General features: G+C 40.6%; 1 protein-coding gene across 5 annotated transcripts in view; it reads left to right on the forward strand.

Annotated features, from left to right (window-relative positions):
- Positions 1-15,445, forward strand: part of Poc1b (POC1 centriolar protein B) — a 135,404-nt gene that overhangs the window by 93,466 nt on the left and 26,493 nt on the right. For all 5 annotated transcript variants that reach the window (XM_060377958.1, XM_060377959.1, XM_021643205.2 and 2 more), the window contains one exon: positions 4,414-4,494. In XM_060377958.1, coding sequence (XP_060233941.1) covers positions 4,414-4,494 — 81 coding nt within the window. The remainder of the gene's footprint in view (positions 1-4,413; positions 4,495-15,445) is intronic.

The following is a 15,445-nucleotide window of genomic DNA, read 5'->3' on the forward strand; positions in this document are numbered from 1 at the left end:
CCCCTCAATATCTATTCTCTTTCCCCTTCTCAGTGAGATCCCTTCTGGGTCTTCCTTGAGCTTCTTTGGGTCTGTGGATTGTAGCATAGTTATCCTGTACTTTCTAACTGCTGTCCACTTAATAAGTGAGTACATACCATGTTCACCTTTCTAGGTCTGAAAGATAAACATGGTATGTACTTACTATGTTTTCTTAATCTTCTACATAAAATTGTTTGGCCCTTGCAAAGCCCACTGGCTTGCCAGCCTAAAGGAAGGTAAGGAACCTCAGATCTCTGCTCTTTCTGCTATATGTGTAAATTACTACTAATCCTTACATAGACAGAAGGGTGACAGCCAAACTGCTTGAGCATCCATCTTTCTGCGTGAAAGACCGCATGGAGTACAGAAGCCTTGCTGTGTGGACACCTCCCTGTGTCTCACCTGGTCTACTGACAGACATGGAGCTGAAGCCCTCCATCCTGATTAAAATTAAGCATGAGAACAGTGTCTTTCCATGTTGTTGGGACCCAGTTTTTACATGGGTGTCTTCATACTTCATAGAAGCCTATATACTTTAGTACTAGTATTTCATGTCAACCGTGTCTCCCTGCCGTGAGAGAAGTATATTGTACTGTCCCAGGAAAAAAAAAAAAACAAAAAAAACTATTACATTTGCATGGCACTGTCTATTCCTCTTTTGCATATTTAATGAGAAAACCAGAAAGCCTTCTAAGGGATGATGATAAGCTTTGTGAGACTAGGGTCTCACAGTTATTCTAGACTTACAGAATATTAGAAGAGAAAGCACTTACATCAAAATTATTAATAAAATAAACATCTTGTTTGCTTTCAACTGCCAAATGGCCACTTGAATATCACCATAATCTATAAATTGCATATGAAATTCTATATGTTACCTAGCAGGACAGAACAGTCCTTTCATTTAAGTAAATATTTTATAATGGCCTGACTATGATTCATTGTTGAAAATTCTGTTGTAGTCATATAAATCTTCAAATCTTAGATCAGGTTTTTACCTTAATCTGCTAATAAGGTTAAAAACATTACCACTGAGGGCAAAAATATAATTGCCTGTCTACCAATTCTATATTTTAATTCTAGCTGAAGTACATGCTTAAACTGTTTTGGCCTCAGTAAATGTGCTAAGGCGCATATATGATAATAATAGTAATAAGAATACATAATGCCTATACAATATTTTTCCATGTCTTTACATGAATTATTTAATAGTGCTACAAACATTGAAAATGAGTAATGCTTTTATCTACATGAGAACTGCAGTGATTTGGAGCTGAAGCTAGTAGCTGACAGCCCTGGAGCTGCAGCCCTGGCCCTCCGTCTCCTTGTGCACCCTTCCCCATCTGTTGCAGAGCTTCAGCTTCGCAGAAGCTACAGTCTGGCCCTGCGAGCAGGCACTGACGTGTCTGTGCTGGAGGTCCAAGCTGCAAGGGTTCATTCCTAGCTCTTCAGAAACTTGTCGTCTAGGGAAGCATTACAGACTGTGCTAGTGCGGGTGTTGATGTTCTTGAACTTCTCGGTAGGCCCTCAGCTCAGTGTGAGGGTTCTTGAAGGTTCTATACAACCTTCTCGTTCACAAAAATCCAGTTGTCAACCCCAGTTCGGCTACTCTCAGTCCCACTCCACTTCAAGTCAGCATGATTTATGTGCAGCAATTGTGCTACAGTGCAGTAAAATACTATCAGTTACATAAATTCGAAACTTGTCTGAAGTCAAAGATTTTTCACAGGAGGCGCCTATTTTTCTGTAGTCTGTGGCTTAAACTTTCTGAGCAATTTCTATTTCAGAGAAGGAAAACCAAGTGGTGGCCATTTTAATATCCACACTAGGTGGCAGTAGAGAAAAGAGTAAAATGTCTCTCTGGCCAGCTCAGCTCAGACTAAAAGGAATTAAGTCAGCCCAGATGTCTCCTCCTCACAGAGATGGATGAGGACGTGTTTGTTTTCTACTAGAAAACAGCTGGAAGGAAGAAGAGGTGTTGGACAACTGGGCCAGTGTCCTCCATCCTTCTCAAAAACAAGTTTACCCCTCTTCAATGTGTTGGTACACCTCTACCTTAACACACTGAGCTGGAGCATTATAAGATGAGGTTAACATTTCTAAACCACAGCTGGAGGACAGAGCATGGTGACACACAAGCCTGTAAGTACAATGCTTGGGAAGCAAAGGAAAAAGCAATAGGAGTTTAAGGCCAGCTTGTGGTGTGATAGGTCCCCAAAACAAAACCAAGCCAGCAGGTATAAAGCTGGCTCAGCAGGTTAAGGCATTTGCAGCCCACCTGTCAGCTGAGTCTAATCCCTGGGATTCACATGGTGGATGGAAAAAAAACCAGATCTCACAAGTTGACCTTAAACCTTCACACATGTACAATGGTGCACTCACATACATAAGCATGCATGCGCTCTCACACAGAGAGATATAAATAAAGTGTAGTCATTAGAACTTCAGCTGTGCCCATCAAGCCTGACTGCTTTAAAGGTCAGTTGTTTGCCAGGGGCTCAGCCCACTAAGACGTTAGTACTGTCCCCCGTCTCCCAGATAGGTCTCTCTAAAGCACTTTAGACTCCAGCCTCATGGTTTCCCCAAATTTCTTTGTGACTTGGCCTTTTCCCACTCCAGCGTGTGTCTCTTTTTTCCTGCCTCTGCGCATTTGTTCATTTGTACCATGCCTATGCTCTGCCAGGGCTGAGGGGCAGCTCTTTGTCTCACCCTGTCTCTCTGACTAGTTTTTTAACATTTTCTTTCTTTTGTTTGTTTTCATTTTTGTGTTGAGAAGCTGTATTAAACTGTTTCCTTCCTAAGTATCCTTTGTCACTGAGCAATGTGCTAGAAGTTTTTTCTGGGCCCCTAAGCAGAATGTTGGACCACTGGTACGCTATAAAGTCCTGCCTCCTGTTGTCCGTGGCTAACTTCTTCGAGGGCTATTGGATTTTATTTGATTTGTTTTGGGGCCTTTGAAATAACTTTCCTCAGAGGTGGTCATCAATACATAAAATCATTCCCTCTTTTCTGTAATTTTCATACATACATGTTTTCAAATCTATATTTAAATATTGTTTACTTTTGAATGGTCAGAAACATAATTTTGTAAATGGGGATATATTGAGTATGTTTTTCTGCAATTTGCCTTTTTATTCATATAAAAAGCCTTGAGATGTGTGGATATAACATGAATTGACACACTTACATGTCGTATGGAGCTGTGCGCTGCTCATCTTTACGGCCATGCTGTGTTTCGGTGACGTTACCTCACAGGCAGTCCCCACAGTAGCACTCACAGTCCATGCTGCTTCGAAGCGCTGTGCGCTGCTGCTGGCAGTGTGGAGCACTCTAGTTTCCAAAATGGCATTTCTTTTAAATGTCACTTTTGTCGTGGATAATGCTGCTGGGCACCTTTATAATGAGTAGATGCAGATAAACTCATCAGCTGGTAGGTTTCAATTCCTGTAGATTTTTTTTTCTCCCATGGAGATTTCTGTTTTCTATATTTCCATGTATAAGCCTTTTGTATAGCTTTTAGATATTTGCCCCCTTTTATATTAGACATCATCATATCTCCTGTTCCATTGTTTTCCCCTTGCCTTATGGTTTTGCTTTTTCCGTTTCTCAGATGCCATTCTCCATCCTGGTTATAATAAAGATATTACTTGTTTGTTCCTGTTGGTTTTACAGTTTGATCATCACATTTCGGGTTCTACTTATTTCCTGCCTACCCTTCCTAACAGGGATCCATGGACCTAGCCAATTTTTAGAATTGTCAGTCTTCCTTCTCTATTGACTAATATTGCCATTGAGTCTGACTATGCTTCTTTCCCACCTATAGTGTACCTTGCATCCGATCTAGCTGTGGTATAGCTTTCTGTTTACTTGTTCCTTTTTTTAATGACAATGAAGTCTTAGTTTTCCCCATAAATATTTGGGGAATTTTCTTCCTCTTCATGGTATTACTGTCCATATTTTAACTTCATGTTGAAATATATTTGTGTTGAGTGGGTATAGCAGTGCTCTTCAGTTCTCTTAGTGGCGCTGAGGACCCAGTGGTACATTCTGTTTGCTTCTCGGTCGGCCATCACTGCATTTTGAACGAAAATTTATTACTTTCTGATTCTTACATCTTAACATTCTATTTTTTTTCTTGTTTTAATGTACTGGCTAGGATTTTTCCTGCATCCCTTGAGGTGGGTCTTTCTACTTTACTGTTCCTCTGTAGATGAATTGTCAGTTTCATGTACATTGGTAGGTTTAGTGAATTCATATTTTGCCAGTACTTGTGTGTTTATCAATTGTTTTTAGAATATATTACGAACGCTCTATAGTTTGTTTTTTTACAAATAGTACATGGTTTCTTATGATAGAAGGTGTCACATTAACGTATTTTATATGTGCACACAGATTAATCCAAAACTTGAGGTAATGGATCTGAAGAGTTCTTCTCCCCCTGTTGTAGATGTCATTTCATTTGATTCAACCACGGTAAGTTTTCTTTTCTCTAACGAAATCAGTGTTAAATTATTTATCACAGTTATTTCCTTCAAAAGTATGTGGGACAGGGATAAAATGTCAGCTGAGAAGCCTAACATTTCATCATAGCAGGCCTTTATATAGAAGTCGTTAATAAGCTTCTAAACAGCCACCAGAGGGAGCAGCAACCATTTGCAGAACAGCTTTTCCTTTAAAGACCTTCAAGTCAGTCTAATTCAACCTCTCTCCCTGCTCCCCCCACCCCGCCCTGCTCCCTGCTCCCTGTTCCTTGCCCCCCTGCCGCCCCTGCCTTATACTGCTGTCCAGAGTAGACTCCCTGCCTTGTTGCCTTTAGAAGCTCTAAAGACAGCAGTTCCTTTCCCCCCTCCACCCCTGTTTTTTGTTAATCTCTTGATGGATCGTCCAGAAATAAAATATCACTATTACTTGTAATTTTGTTTATAAAAATTCTCTGTATGTTCTGCATTCTGAATGTAGGCTTCAGAAATAGCTTGAGCTGTATCCTGAGTCTGTTTGCTCCTCTAAACAAATCACAGGTAGCCCTGCTGATTAGCACAAGCCTTGCTATGAGAACAGGAAGAACAGTGTTGCCTTTGACAACACTGCTGCTAAGCTGTCCATTTAGTCCAGTATTGTGGGTGAAAATTTAAAGAACCACAGCCTGACGTAGAGTCAAGTAGATGCCAAAAATAGTGTCTCTGCAGATGAGTTCCACCTGTACCAGGAAGTAATCGAGTTTCAAAGTGCCCTCTCAGCACTAATGTTGGGCAGAGGACATTCTTCTCACGAGAAGGTGCAGTAACAAGAACCACATGGTAGCAGCCAGATGCTCCTTATCAAAGGGAAGGTCAGGACTCACTGGGGAAGCTGGTCTGTGCACTTAGCATGCTCACGTACATAGCCCCATCAGCATTTCTGCATGAATGAATGACTTGTTAAGCCAAACATTAGCTAGCTTTCTTAAACTTGCCACATGCTTTTTCCATAGTCTTCAACAAATTTGACACAACACATACCATTGACCTTATGTAGTCCAGTGAGTTGACTACACTGAATAGGTAGGTACAGTGAGTAGGTAGGTAGCTTGTGACATGGGCTTTCTCCTTGTGACAAATTCAGCAGACTAAAGCTTACTATTCTTGACCTAGAAACTATCTCTGATCATTAAACCTTTTTGTTCGACTTTTTGAGCTACAGTCTCTCTGCCAGTACCCTTTAAGCATTGCAAAAATCAGGACTTGGAGACTCTGAGCATCCTCATGGTTTGCTGCGATGTGGGCCTGTCCCCAACTAGAGCAGAAGAGTGCCCATCCCAGAGTAACCAGAATCAGCTAGTTTACACGGTATCTGTGGGTACCAAACATGACAAGTTTGACATGAGTATGAAACAAGTTATGAAACATGAGTAAAACTGAATAGAGTAGTTATCTACAAAAATGGAGCACTAGCTGAACTGTGAAACAAAGCCAGTCTAACATTGGTGACTACACTTTACGTGAAAGATTCCGGGGAATTGGTTTTAAAAGTAGTGATGCCAGACACTGTAGCACATCTCTCTCATCTTAGAATTTGGGAGTCAGAGGAAAGAGGGTTTGAGTTTGAGGCCACCATGAGTTATACAGTAAGACTCTATGCCAAAAGACAAAGGGCTGGGGTTATATATCCATAGTAACTTACCTAGTACAAGAAAGGCACACTAAAGTGAGACTTGGCTCTCCTCTAGTATCTTACTATTGAGGAGAAATTAAGGCATGCGGTATAACAGTTGGTATTTGTGGCTTGCACTTCTATCTCTAACACCTGGCAGAAATTTTGATCTAATATTTGGGAGTCAAAATCAGTTGTTACCAATCTGTATACTTAAAGTTTGGTTGTACCCTTCCCCAAATGTTTCTCTGCAAAAGGTTGGTATTGGCAATTATATAGACATGGTTGTTAAATGTTTATCTTCTCAAATGCCTTAATCTTTATTTTGATTATATCAAGTCACTTACTATGTAGTTTTCTGGCTTTTTTTAAAAGAGCCTTTTCTTCAGGATTCTGGTTTAGGTCAATATCTTCATAGAACTAGAACAAGGTTCTGCCATTAAATTTTGAATTAGGGATGTCTGGGATTTAGTTCAGTACTTGAAGTTTGGCTGCCATGTTTGAACCCCTGCTTCCATCCCTAATATGGGGGACAACTGTACATAAGATAAGCATTTAGCACTTACTGTCTATGACGTGGCTACACAGCGTAGGGTGCCAGATCCTCTTTGTTACTCTTCTCAAATAGGAGTAAAATAGAAGTTTGTTGGGACTGAAGAGATGGCACCATCTGCAAAGTGCATGCCATGTGAACAGGAGAATCTGAGCTCCCCAAATCAATGAAGCTGGGCCTGGTGGTGAGAGCCAGTAACCCTGCCACTGAGGAGAGCCTGGCCAGATGGTCCAGCCTACTTAGCAAGTTCCAGGCCCTTCAGAGACCGAGTCTCAAAAGACAGAGTGGATAGCCTCCAAGAATGACACCTGAACATGACCCCTGGTTTCCACATTTACCTGAACACTTCCGCCTACAACCAGGCGCGCGCACGCGCACACACACACACACGCACACACACACACACAGAAACTTGTTACTTTCAGGTAAATTATAGTCTTAAGGTTTGGGGGTTGGGGGGGTGTTGAGACAGGGTTTCTCTGTGTAGCCCTAGCTGTCCTGGAACTTGCTTTGTAGACCAGGCTGGCCTTGAACTCACAGAAAGTCACCTGCTTCTGCCTCCCAAGTGCTGGGATTAAAGGCATGTGCCACTCCCGACAGCTTAGTCTGAAGTTTTAATGCATTAGTTTTATTATTTGTCTTACAGGTAGATGAACAGAATGCAGTCAACACTCTCACATTCTTTTGTCTTCATCTTTATCCTGGCTGCAATGCATAGCATAAATGTAACATGTATGCCTTTCTTTAGAGTTAGGTACAGCATTTCAGATCAAATTAATTATTTATAGTAAACTGAGAAGTTAAAGTTACATTACCAAAAAAAAAAAAAAATCCTAGGATGTGCAGTTCTTTAAACCAGTGGCCAGATGAAGACAGGCTGCCTGGAGAAGGTACTGCTGAGGGGCTGCTCAGCAGCACCCACCCTCAGCAGGCAAAATAAAGTGGCGATGGAGGGAACAGAACAGGGTTCTTGATGTCAAGTACAGAGAGCATTTCCTTGACAGGAAATGCTGGCAGAGGCAGTGTTCCAGAAGAGATTATTAGTGTCCTGGAGAGGACAATAGAAGACTTTTCCAGGAGAAATCTCCCTTTAGACTGAGCAGAGATAGGTAGGATATTTTACTGGAAATTTCAGGAAAGCAGAACAAGGTTTAATTTTTTTTTTTTTAATTTTTTGAAAATGTGCACCGAGATAATAAAATGTACCGTAATCTACTTCTGGATATCCTTCTCTCCTCCTGCAGCTTTCTCCTCCCCCACTCTATGTCTACCCAGTCTGTTCCTCCCTCCCTGTGTTGTGGCTTTACTTCTGGGTGTTCTTGAACTCCATGCCTGTAAGTTTTGGTCCTTTACATTGCTTTGCCCAATAGGTGGCAGATGTGACCAAATCCTGGAAGGATGCACACTCATATATATCCGTGTCCCCCAGTAAATATCGAGGAGCTATTCTGTGTTGTTCCCCATTCTTGGCTTTAAAGAATTGAGAAAGAAACAGTAAATTAAAACCTGTCCCAAAAGCTCCATTTTGTATCTTAGGGAAACAGGCAAGTTTCAGATTAAAAACCTAAGTGTATTTGGATAGTGTATCAAAACCCCACAGAAGAAAAGCACTCCAGGCTTTGGACAATGGCAGGAGGCTTCGGGAGTGTGGGCAAAACACCTGTCACATGGCAGGTGCCATCTGAGTAAGGAAGTACTGCTGTGGCAGTGGGGTCAAGGACAAGAACTAGAGAACTAAGGAAATAACCAGCTTGGGCAGTGGTGGCTTGACACAAGGCAGGAGCAGGGGAGGCACTCGTGGATGGCAGAGTTCTGACGATATCTGAAGGCAGAGCCAAGAGGATTTCCTGACAGATTGGATGTCAGCTGTGGGATTGCCTACCTCCTCTCCCAGGGGACAGTAAGGTGTAGCCCTGAATAATCTTAGGGTAGCTAGGAAGATCTTCTGGTTCAGCGTCATTTTGATAAAGAGCCATGGAGAGAAAAACAATTGTGGTTTTCTTGTCTCGGGTTCTAGACACAGAGGAAGGAGATCCTCTGCCTTTCCTGTGACTTTGGGAAGTGCACTATCTAATGGCACTTAGATTCACATTTCTCAGCAAAGTACATTGGCTTCTTTTTTGCATCATCCTATTTGAGAGAAGGGAAAGGTTGCCCACTTTCATGGACCATATGGTACATACTACCTACAAAATAATGTGGTGTGGACACATGTGGACACAGGGGGAGTAGATTTGCCGACAGAATATTTCCTCTGGTGTTGTGACAACGGTACATCCTGGTTACCGGACAACATTGTGTAACCAGCTCAGAGTTATTTCAGTTCCTAACTGCTTATGTAAGCAAAGATTGGGAAGGACTTATTTGAAAGAACACAGTGTCTGAAATCCAAATGTCTCTAAACTAAAACGGAATTTTGACAACTTAAAATGCACGTGCAGGCTGAAGAGTGCATTAAGAGTACTGACTCCTCTCTGGAAATCCCGGGTTCAATTCCCAGAACCCAGATGGCCACTAGCACCTATCTGTAACTCCAGTTCCAGGGCATCTAACACTGTCTCCTGTACAGATGTACACGCAGGCTAAAACATCCACACAAATAAATAAATAAATCATAAAAAAAAAGAAACAAAAAAACAAAACAGGCACATCTGTAAGTCATGGTGGAATAGCCTAATGCCGCCTTTCCCTGGGCTAACTCTCCTGTGTTACTCACAGGCATCTTCTCACTCTGGAGTAGGTCAGGGTCTTTTTAGGGATTTTAAACTCTGCAACAGCTAATCGGGATGTGTTTGATTTGTTAAGTGTAGCACATAGGATTTCTAACAGCTCTGTTAGCAGGCAGTAGTAAACAGGCGAGTTTGTGTGTTTCTGAACACTGTTTCCGTGGCCCTGCAGTGTCTGTGTCCTGTTCTGCACTGAGGGTTTGGAAGGAAGTACACAGGTGACCATGCGACCCTGGCCTCTGGACTCGCTGGACTCCTAACTGGTGCCTCCCTCCCTCAATGTAACTTTCTTCCATTAAAGGCCGTTTGTCTTTATTTCAACCAATAGTAAATGCATCAAGCGTTACATAATGATGTTGAATGTTAGATTCTAAGGTGTGCTTAGTGGGAATAAAAGGGAAAATTTTTTTAAAGATTGAGGAAGTGTCTTAAAATTAGTCCTCCTTACAAAATTTGAATATGTGAAATAATTAAATTGTCAAAGGCATTGAAGAGCTAGAAGGTGCATACTTAACAAAAGTAAACGAGGAAAGAAATGAGTGTTCACATGTCTTCTGTCAGGTAGAAAACATTTTCTTTTTTCTTTCTTTCTTTCTTTTTTTTTTTTTTTTTCAGATTCAGTCTTTAGCATAGAAGAAACAGAAATGGGGAAAGCTTTCCGGATTAGTTAGGTCCTTGCTCTTACAGCACATCAGGGCCACATGTTGTGGAATCTGCTATAGTTTTAAATGCAATGGCTTTTCGTGCTTTGTGTGCTTTGAGATTGATGTTAAAGCACTAACAACAGAAATGTGTGTTAAAGGAGCATGCGTCCTTTCTCAGAACAGAGCTCTCGTTGTCTTAGCCTTCAATTAATCTCTCTGTGCAGGAAAATGGTGCAGGCCAAGATTGTCATTTTCTACCTATATTAATCTCTTCAGTAAAAATCATGACAGTAAGTCCAAGTTATTTACTTGTCGTGTAACCCTCAGAAATTGCTAATTTGAGCTTCTTTAACTTTCAAAGTCACAGGGAAAGAAAATTCAATGGATTTACCAAAAATTATGTACAAGTCAACTTTATATCAGTTGTCCTGGTTAGCTAATACTTTGTTCCATTTCTTTACTCCTGGTGACAAGAGAGGTTTTTGTTTGTTGTTTTTGTTTATTGTTTTTGTTTGTTTGTTTTAATTTTCCTATGGTAAGTGTATTTTTTAAAACAGTAAACTCTACGAAAGGATTCTTTATAATATGCTATTGGCTGCCTGACAGAGTACATAAATGTTGCAAATCCCTTTAGAAAATGAGCACATTTCTGGGCACTGGAGGTGTGGAAGTTTCAGGTCTTGTTTCTGCCTCTAACTTCCTGCAGTACTCTTTCTAAACTATGACTGCCCCAGTGACACCGCCAGCTCCTCTCTGGCTGGGAATCCAAGCTGTGTCCCTAGTTCCCACAGCTGAGGCGAAGGCATGCGGAAAATGCCCGCAGCCCTCAGCCCACACATCCAGTGACAACTGGTTCCTTCCTCTTCCTGTGGAAGAGCAACATCCTCTGAGCTGAGAGGATGTGCACCCTGAGGAATGCAAGAGCAGCAGTGAGCTTTCACACAGGAAATTTGTTGCTTGCCTCCTGAATGGATGGCAGCGTGAAGAGCTTCCTGCCCACTCCAAGGAATTCAGGGCCATCCGTAGGGCTGTGGAGTAGAGTGACCTTATTTTTTTTGCCCTCCTGTGCATTATACCATGAGGGTTGAGTTATTGGGTGCTGCTTAGATAGAAAAGTGAGTGAGTTGGCCCTGAGCCTTCCTTGACACTGAGTATATGGTGAAAAGAGTGAGTCTGATAAAGTATACTCTTCCATCCATCCTTAGTGCTCTGTCAAGTCACAGTCTATGAAATCTAGTGCTTCCAGAAGATTTACAACCTTATAATCTTGGCTATTAAGGCCAGCAATAGTCTTGCCAATCCCTTCTTTTACTTTTGGGACAGTCAGACATCATAAAAGATATCATATCTAGTACACAATCATACATTCTCAAGCACAGATAAAGAATTTCTAAATCAACCAGCCAGTTTCAGTACTTAAACTTCAGACTGATTTGATTTGACATTTACATTTAACAAATATTTCAGACTAATTTGATTTCACTGTTTCCAACTCCTTGCTGCATTTTGTTTTTCCTCCCTTGAGATAATAATAAGACTCAGGTTCTTTGTGCACTGTTAAACTTTTCTTTTCCAAATCACTACAAATTTTTGGTGGGTTTCTGTGTTTATGGTGGCAAAATTCTTCACTTGTTTGTTTTAACTTGAAGAGGAGATGGAGAAGGAATGCCAGGCATTTCCTCTTCCTCTCCAAAATGTCTTTTTAATGAACATTCCTCTTCCCTCCTTAGAAACAAAGTGTTTTGGTTCATAGAGGCTCTCTGAATGTCTATATCTCGTAATCCAGTTTCTTTCTTTCTTCCACAGCCTTAAAAGGGTCATTGATCAGTGTGTTTACTAGCTTGTCTTATTGCTAAGCTCTCTCCAGTCTTTACAAAACCTCTAGACCACTGTAGGGATTTTCTTAAGTTAAATTTTTGCTGTTAAAGTAAGTGTTACAGCTAACACTGTTCAGCTCCATCCTGAATGATACATAGTAAGTCACCCTAAAGAATGAATAAGATACAAAGAGCTCTATGAAGGAATGCTTATCCTAGCATTACTGTAACAACAGCCACAAGAAAAGAGCATAAGACAAGTGTCCTTTAAAAGGCATTTGTTAGATAGAAGGGTAGTATGTCAATAGATGGAATATTACATGGCTATTCTGTGTTTAATTACAACTAAATGCAATGTAATGTGGTGTGTTTTTCTATTTGATCCCGGTCAGGTAGAAAACTCTATCTCAGGAACATTACTACAGCATCTGATTGACAACGGCCTGTCTTACTTGAGGACTGGGTTCAACCTCACCATCAAGGGGTGAAAATTGACAAAAATTCAGCGTAGACTGAATTTTAAATGAGAATGCCAATGCTAAGTTTACTGTTCTCATAATAGTGCCATGGTTATGTCAGGGAATGGTTAGTCAGCATTGACCTAATCCAGGTAAAAGAGCACATGCTAGTAATTTATCAGAAGATTTGGGGGTAATAGAAGTGTAGATATATAGCTAGATGCCATTTGTAACAAAATTAGAGAATCTACATTGTTACATTCTCATTGTTGTTCTGTTCTTGTTTTTATAGCAATGTTTTTCTAATTTGAAACTGTTTCAAAAAAGTTTAAGGAACAAAAATGAATATTTTTCTTTGTCACAGAAAAAAATCCTGTAGGCATCACATAAGAGTTTGTAAAACAACAACAACAACAACAACAACAAAACTAATATGATTTAATTTTGTAACAAGGAATGGTTTGTTTATCCATTCAACAAAATTCCGTCTCTACTCCTTCTGTACAGAATAATCTAGCCTCATTAGTACAATTTTCCCAAGTCCATCTGGTCACCAAATAATGAAGCTGGATTTTTGACCTCTACTTGCCCTTAGAATATGTGCTTTTAATTACTGTATAGCATATGCTTCGATGGCAGCAAATTTTGTATTTTATAAAGAATAAATGATACTTGAAAAAATTAGAAGACACGTGTGTACCCTCATACAACAAACAGACATTGTTCACCCATTGAAGTAGACTGGGGTTATTAGAATCCAGAAGCTTGGAGAAGAGGGCTGGTCTTCCAGGCCCAGGAGCTGAGGGACAGACACCATGGAGATACTCAGACCTCCAGTGACACTGGCCAGCTGACACTGAAATACTCAGGATCATTAAGAGTTGGTGCCAGGGTGAGGTTGACAGGAACAGCAGGCAGGCAAAGAAGAACAAGTCTCCACTCCCCTGACCTTAAGTTTCCATCTCACGGTCTCCATTTGCAAAGCCTAAGGCCATCTGCTGTCACGAGATACTGAGATTTGCAGAAGTGCCTGTCTGCTTCACAGCACAGTTCTAAAGATGGTTATGGTAGCAAGAAATACACTCTGTACTATTGAGGAACTGTTGGACCAGAGGGTAGGAACTTTTAAAAAGAGCTTCAGAGCATTAATTTCACTCTAAAATATGTATACAAATATTTACTCTCAGTAGTAATTTATAGGATTTCCTGGAGGCTGATGGCTTAGGGAAAAATCATCATTCACTTCCCAATACCTGCATCTTCTCATATATCCCTCCCCACTCTGTTTCAAATTCATGTCCTCTTCTTTTACTGATTGTCATCATGTGCATATATTTCTGTACGTATATATTCCTACATATTACCTACTCAGTCCATACTGTGTTCCTTGTATGTGTGTTCTCAGGGCTGACCTTTGGCACCGGATACCTGACTGATGTGCCCTTTCCTACAGCAGGCCACCTCTCCTACTCTCAGCACTCCTCAGTTGCAAAAATTCTTTGTGCAGGGTTGAGGCCTTGTGGACTTTTCCTGTCCGCATTGACATGGACTTTGGTGTCATCCTTGTTCAGCTCACATTTGGGCAGTCATGTTGGTGTGACTTTTCAGGTCAAGCTCCTGACGTCATGAGGAGACACAATCTCACAACAAACTCCCGTAAGCTTATTGGAAGGCGGAACGTCCACGTGTGCATATGGAGGTCAGGATGGTGAGCGGGAAACAGTTCTCTTTCCTACCCTGTGCCTTCTGGGGTTGGAGAGATTCAGTCGTCAGGCTTGGTGCCAAGTACATTTGCCTAATAAGCCATCTTCCTGGCCTCACTTTATCTCTGTTATTAGATAGTTTCAAAGCATTAACAATAACAAGTTTGATGAATAGGAAGTATTACCAAGTTAATTTTGTTTTTAGGGATTCATATAGCATTGATTTTCTGTTCATCTGTGCTTTCAGCCCTTCTTTTATGTACAGTTCTCATTTTCCTACTTTGTTCATTTAAAAATTGATCTTTTAAGTCATTTCAATTCAAAAGATTGACCTTTTGCTGGAAGCTGCAAATGTTTTCTTCATTTATCATTTTTGTCTTGATTCTTGATAGCTGTGTTGACATTTGAGAAAAGAGTCTTTTATCTCTGTCATTTGTTTCAATTGTCTGAAAAAAAATCCCTCTGAAACTTCAAAATATATCTCTAGGTATTCTTTTTAAAGTTTTATTTTTAACAATATGCTTTATTTTTAAATATATTAATTTAGTTATCAGATGCAGTTATAATTTAACATATGTCCTCAGTTTACATTAATTCTTTGCTTATTTGAATTACATTCATTAAAAATACTTTCTCTTTGATAGCCTTCTGTTCTTGTTTTCCTGTTTACTCTTCTTCAATACCTTGTTAATTGTTGCAGTTTTAAAATGGCCTTTCCTCCTCTATATCCATATAAACTTTAAGATTATTCTGACAGTTCCAAGAAAATACCCCACTTGGCTTAGCATTTCGCTTATAAAATAATTTGAAAATAATTGCTAACTTTAGTAGCTTGTGTCACTCATCTAGGAATGAAGTATTACAGGTGAGTGTTTAATAGCTTCACTGAATCAGATTTGGAAGTATTCTCAGCTCATTCCTGTGGTCCCTATAAAAATGTACTGCTTCACATTTTACCTGCTTTAGCATTTACGTAGATTCTCTCATTACCCAAGTCGATCTTAAGAGGCTAGGCAGTGTGCCCAGAGTTGCACAGCTAGGAGGGTGGAAGGCAAGCAAGGCTCAGACTGGACTAAGTCCTGCCTGAGTCCCTCGCTCCCCAAATGGTTAAGACCCTGCCCACCTACCTTGTCACTTGGAGTCTCAGTTTTAGTTTCCTTCCCTACATTGTTTAAACCAAGTCCAAGCTTTGTCACTGTAGTATAATAAAAAAAAGTAAGATCAGTAACTCTGGCTGGAGAAGGAAAGGAAGAAAGAAAGGGAGGGAAAAAGTATTAAGGATTTCTGGTGTAGTCTCTGCTGAGGAATTAGATCCTGGGGTTGATGCTCAAATTTGTTCGCTGGTCATGGAGACCACCTCATGTTTTATCTGTTGTCTGTACCCACTTGCAGAG

This window comes from Meriones unguiculatus, chromosome 2, assembly GCF_030254825.1.
Source record: "Meriones unguiculatus strain TT.TT164.6M chromosome 2, Bangor_MerUng_6.1, whole genome shotgun sequence".
In the NCBI taxonomy this organism is placed as follows: Eukaryota; Metazoa; Chordata; class Mammalia; order Rodentia; family Muridae; genus Meriones; species Meriones unguiculatus.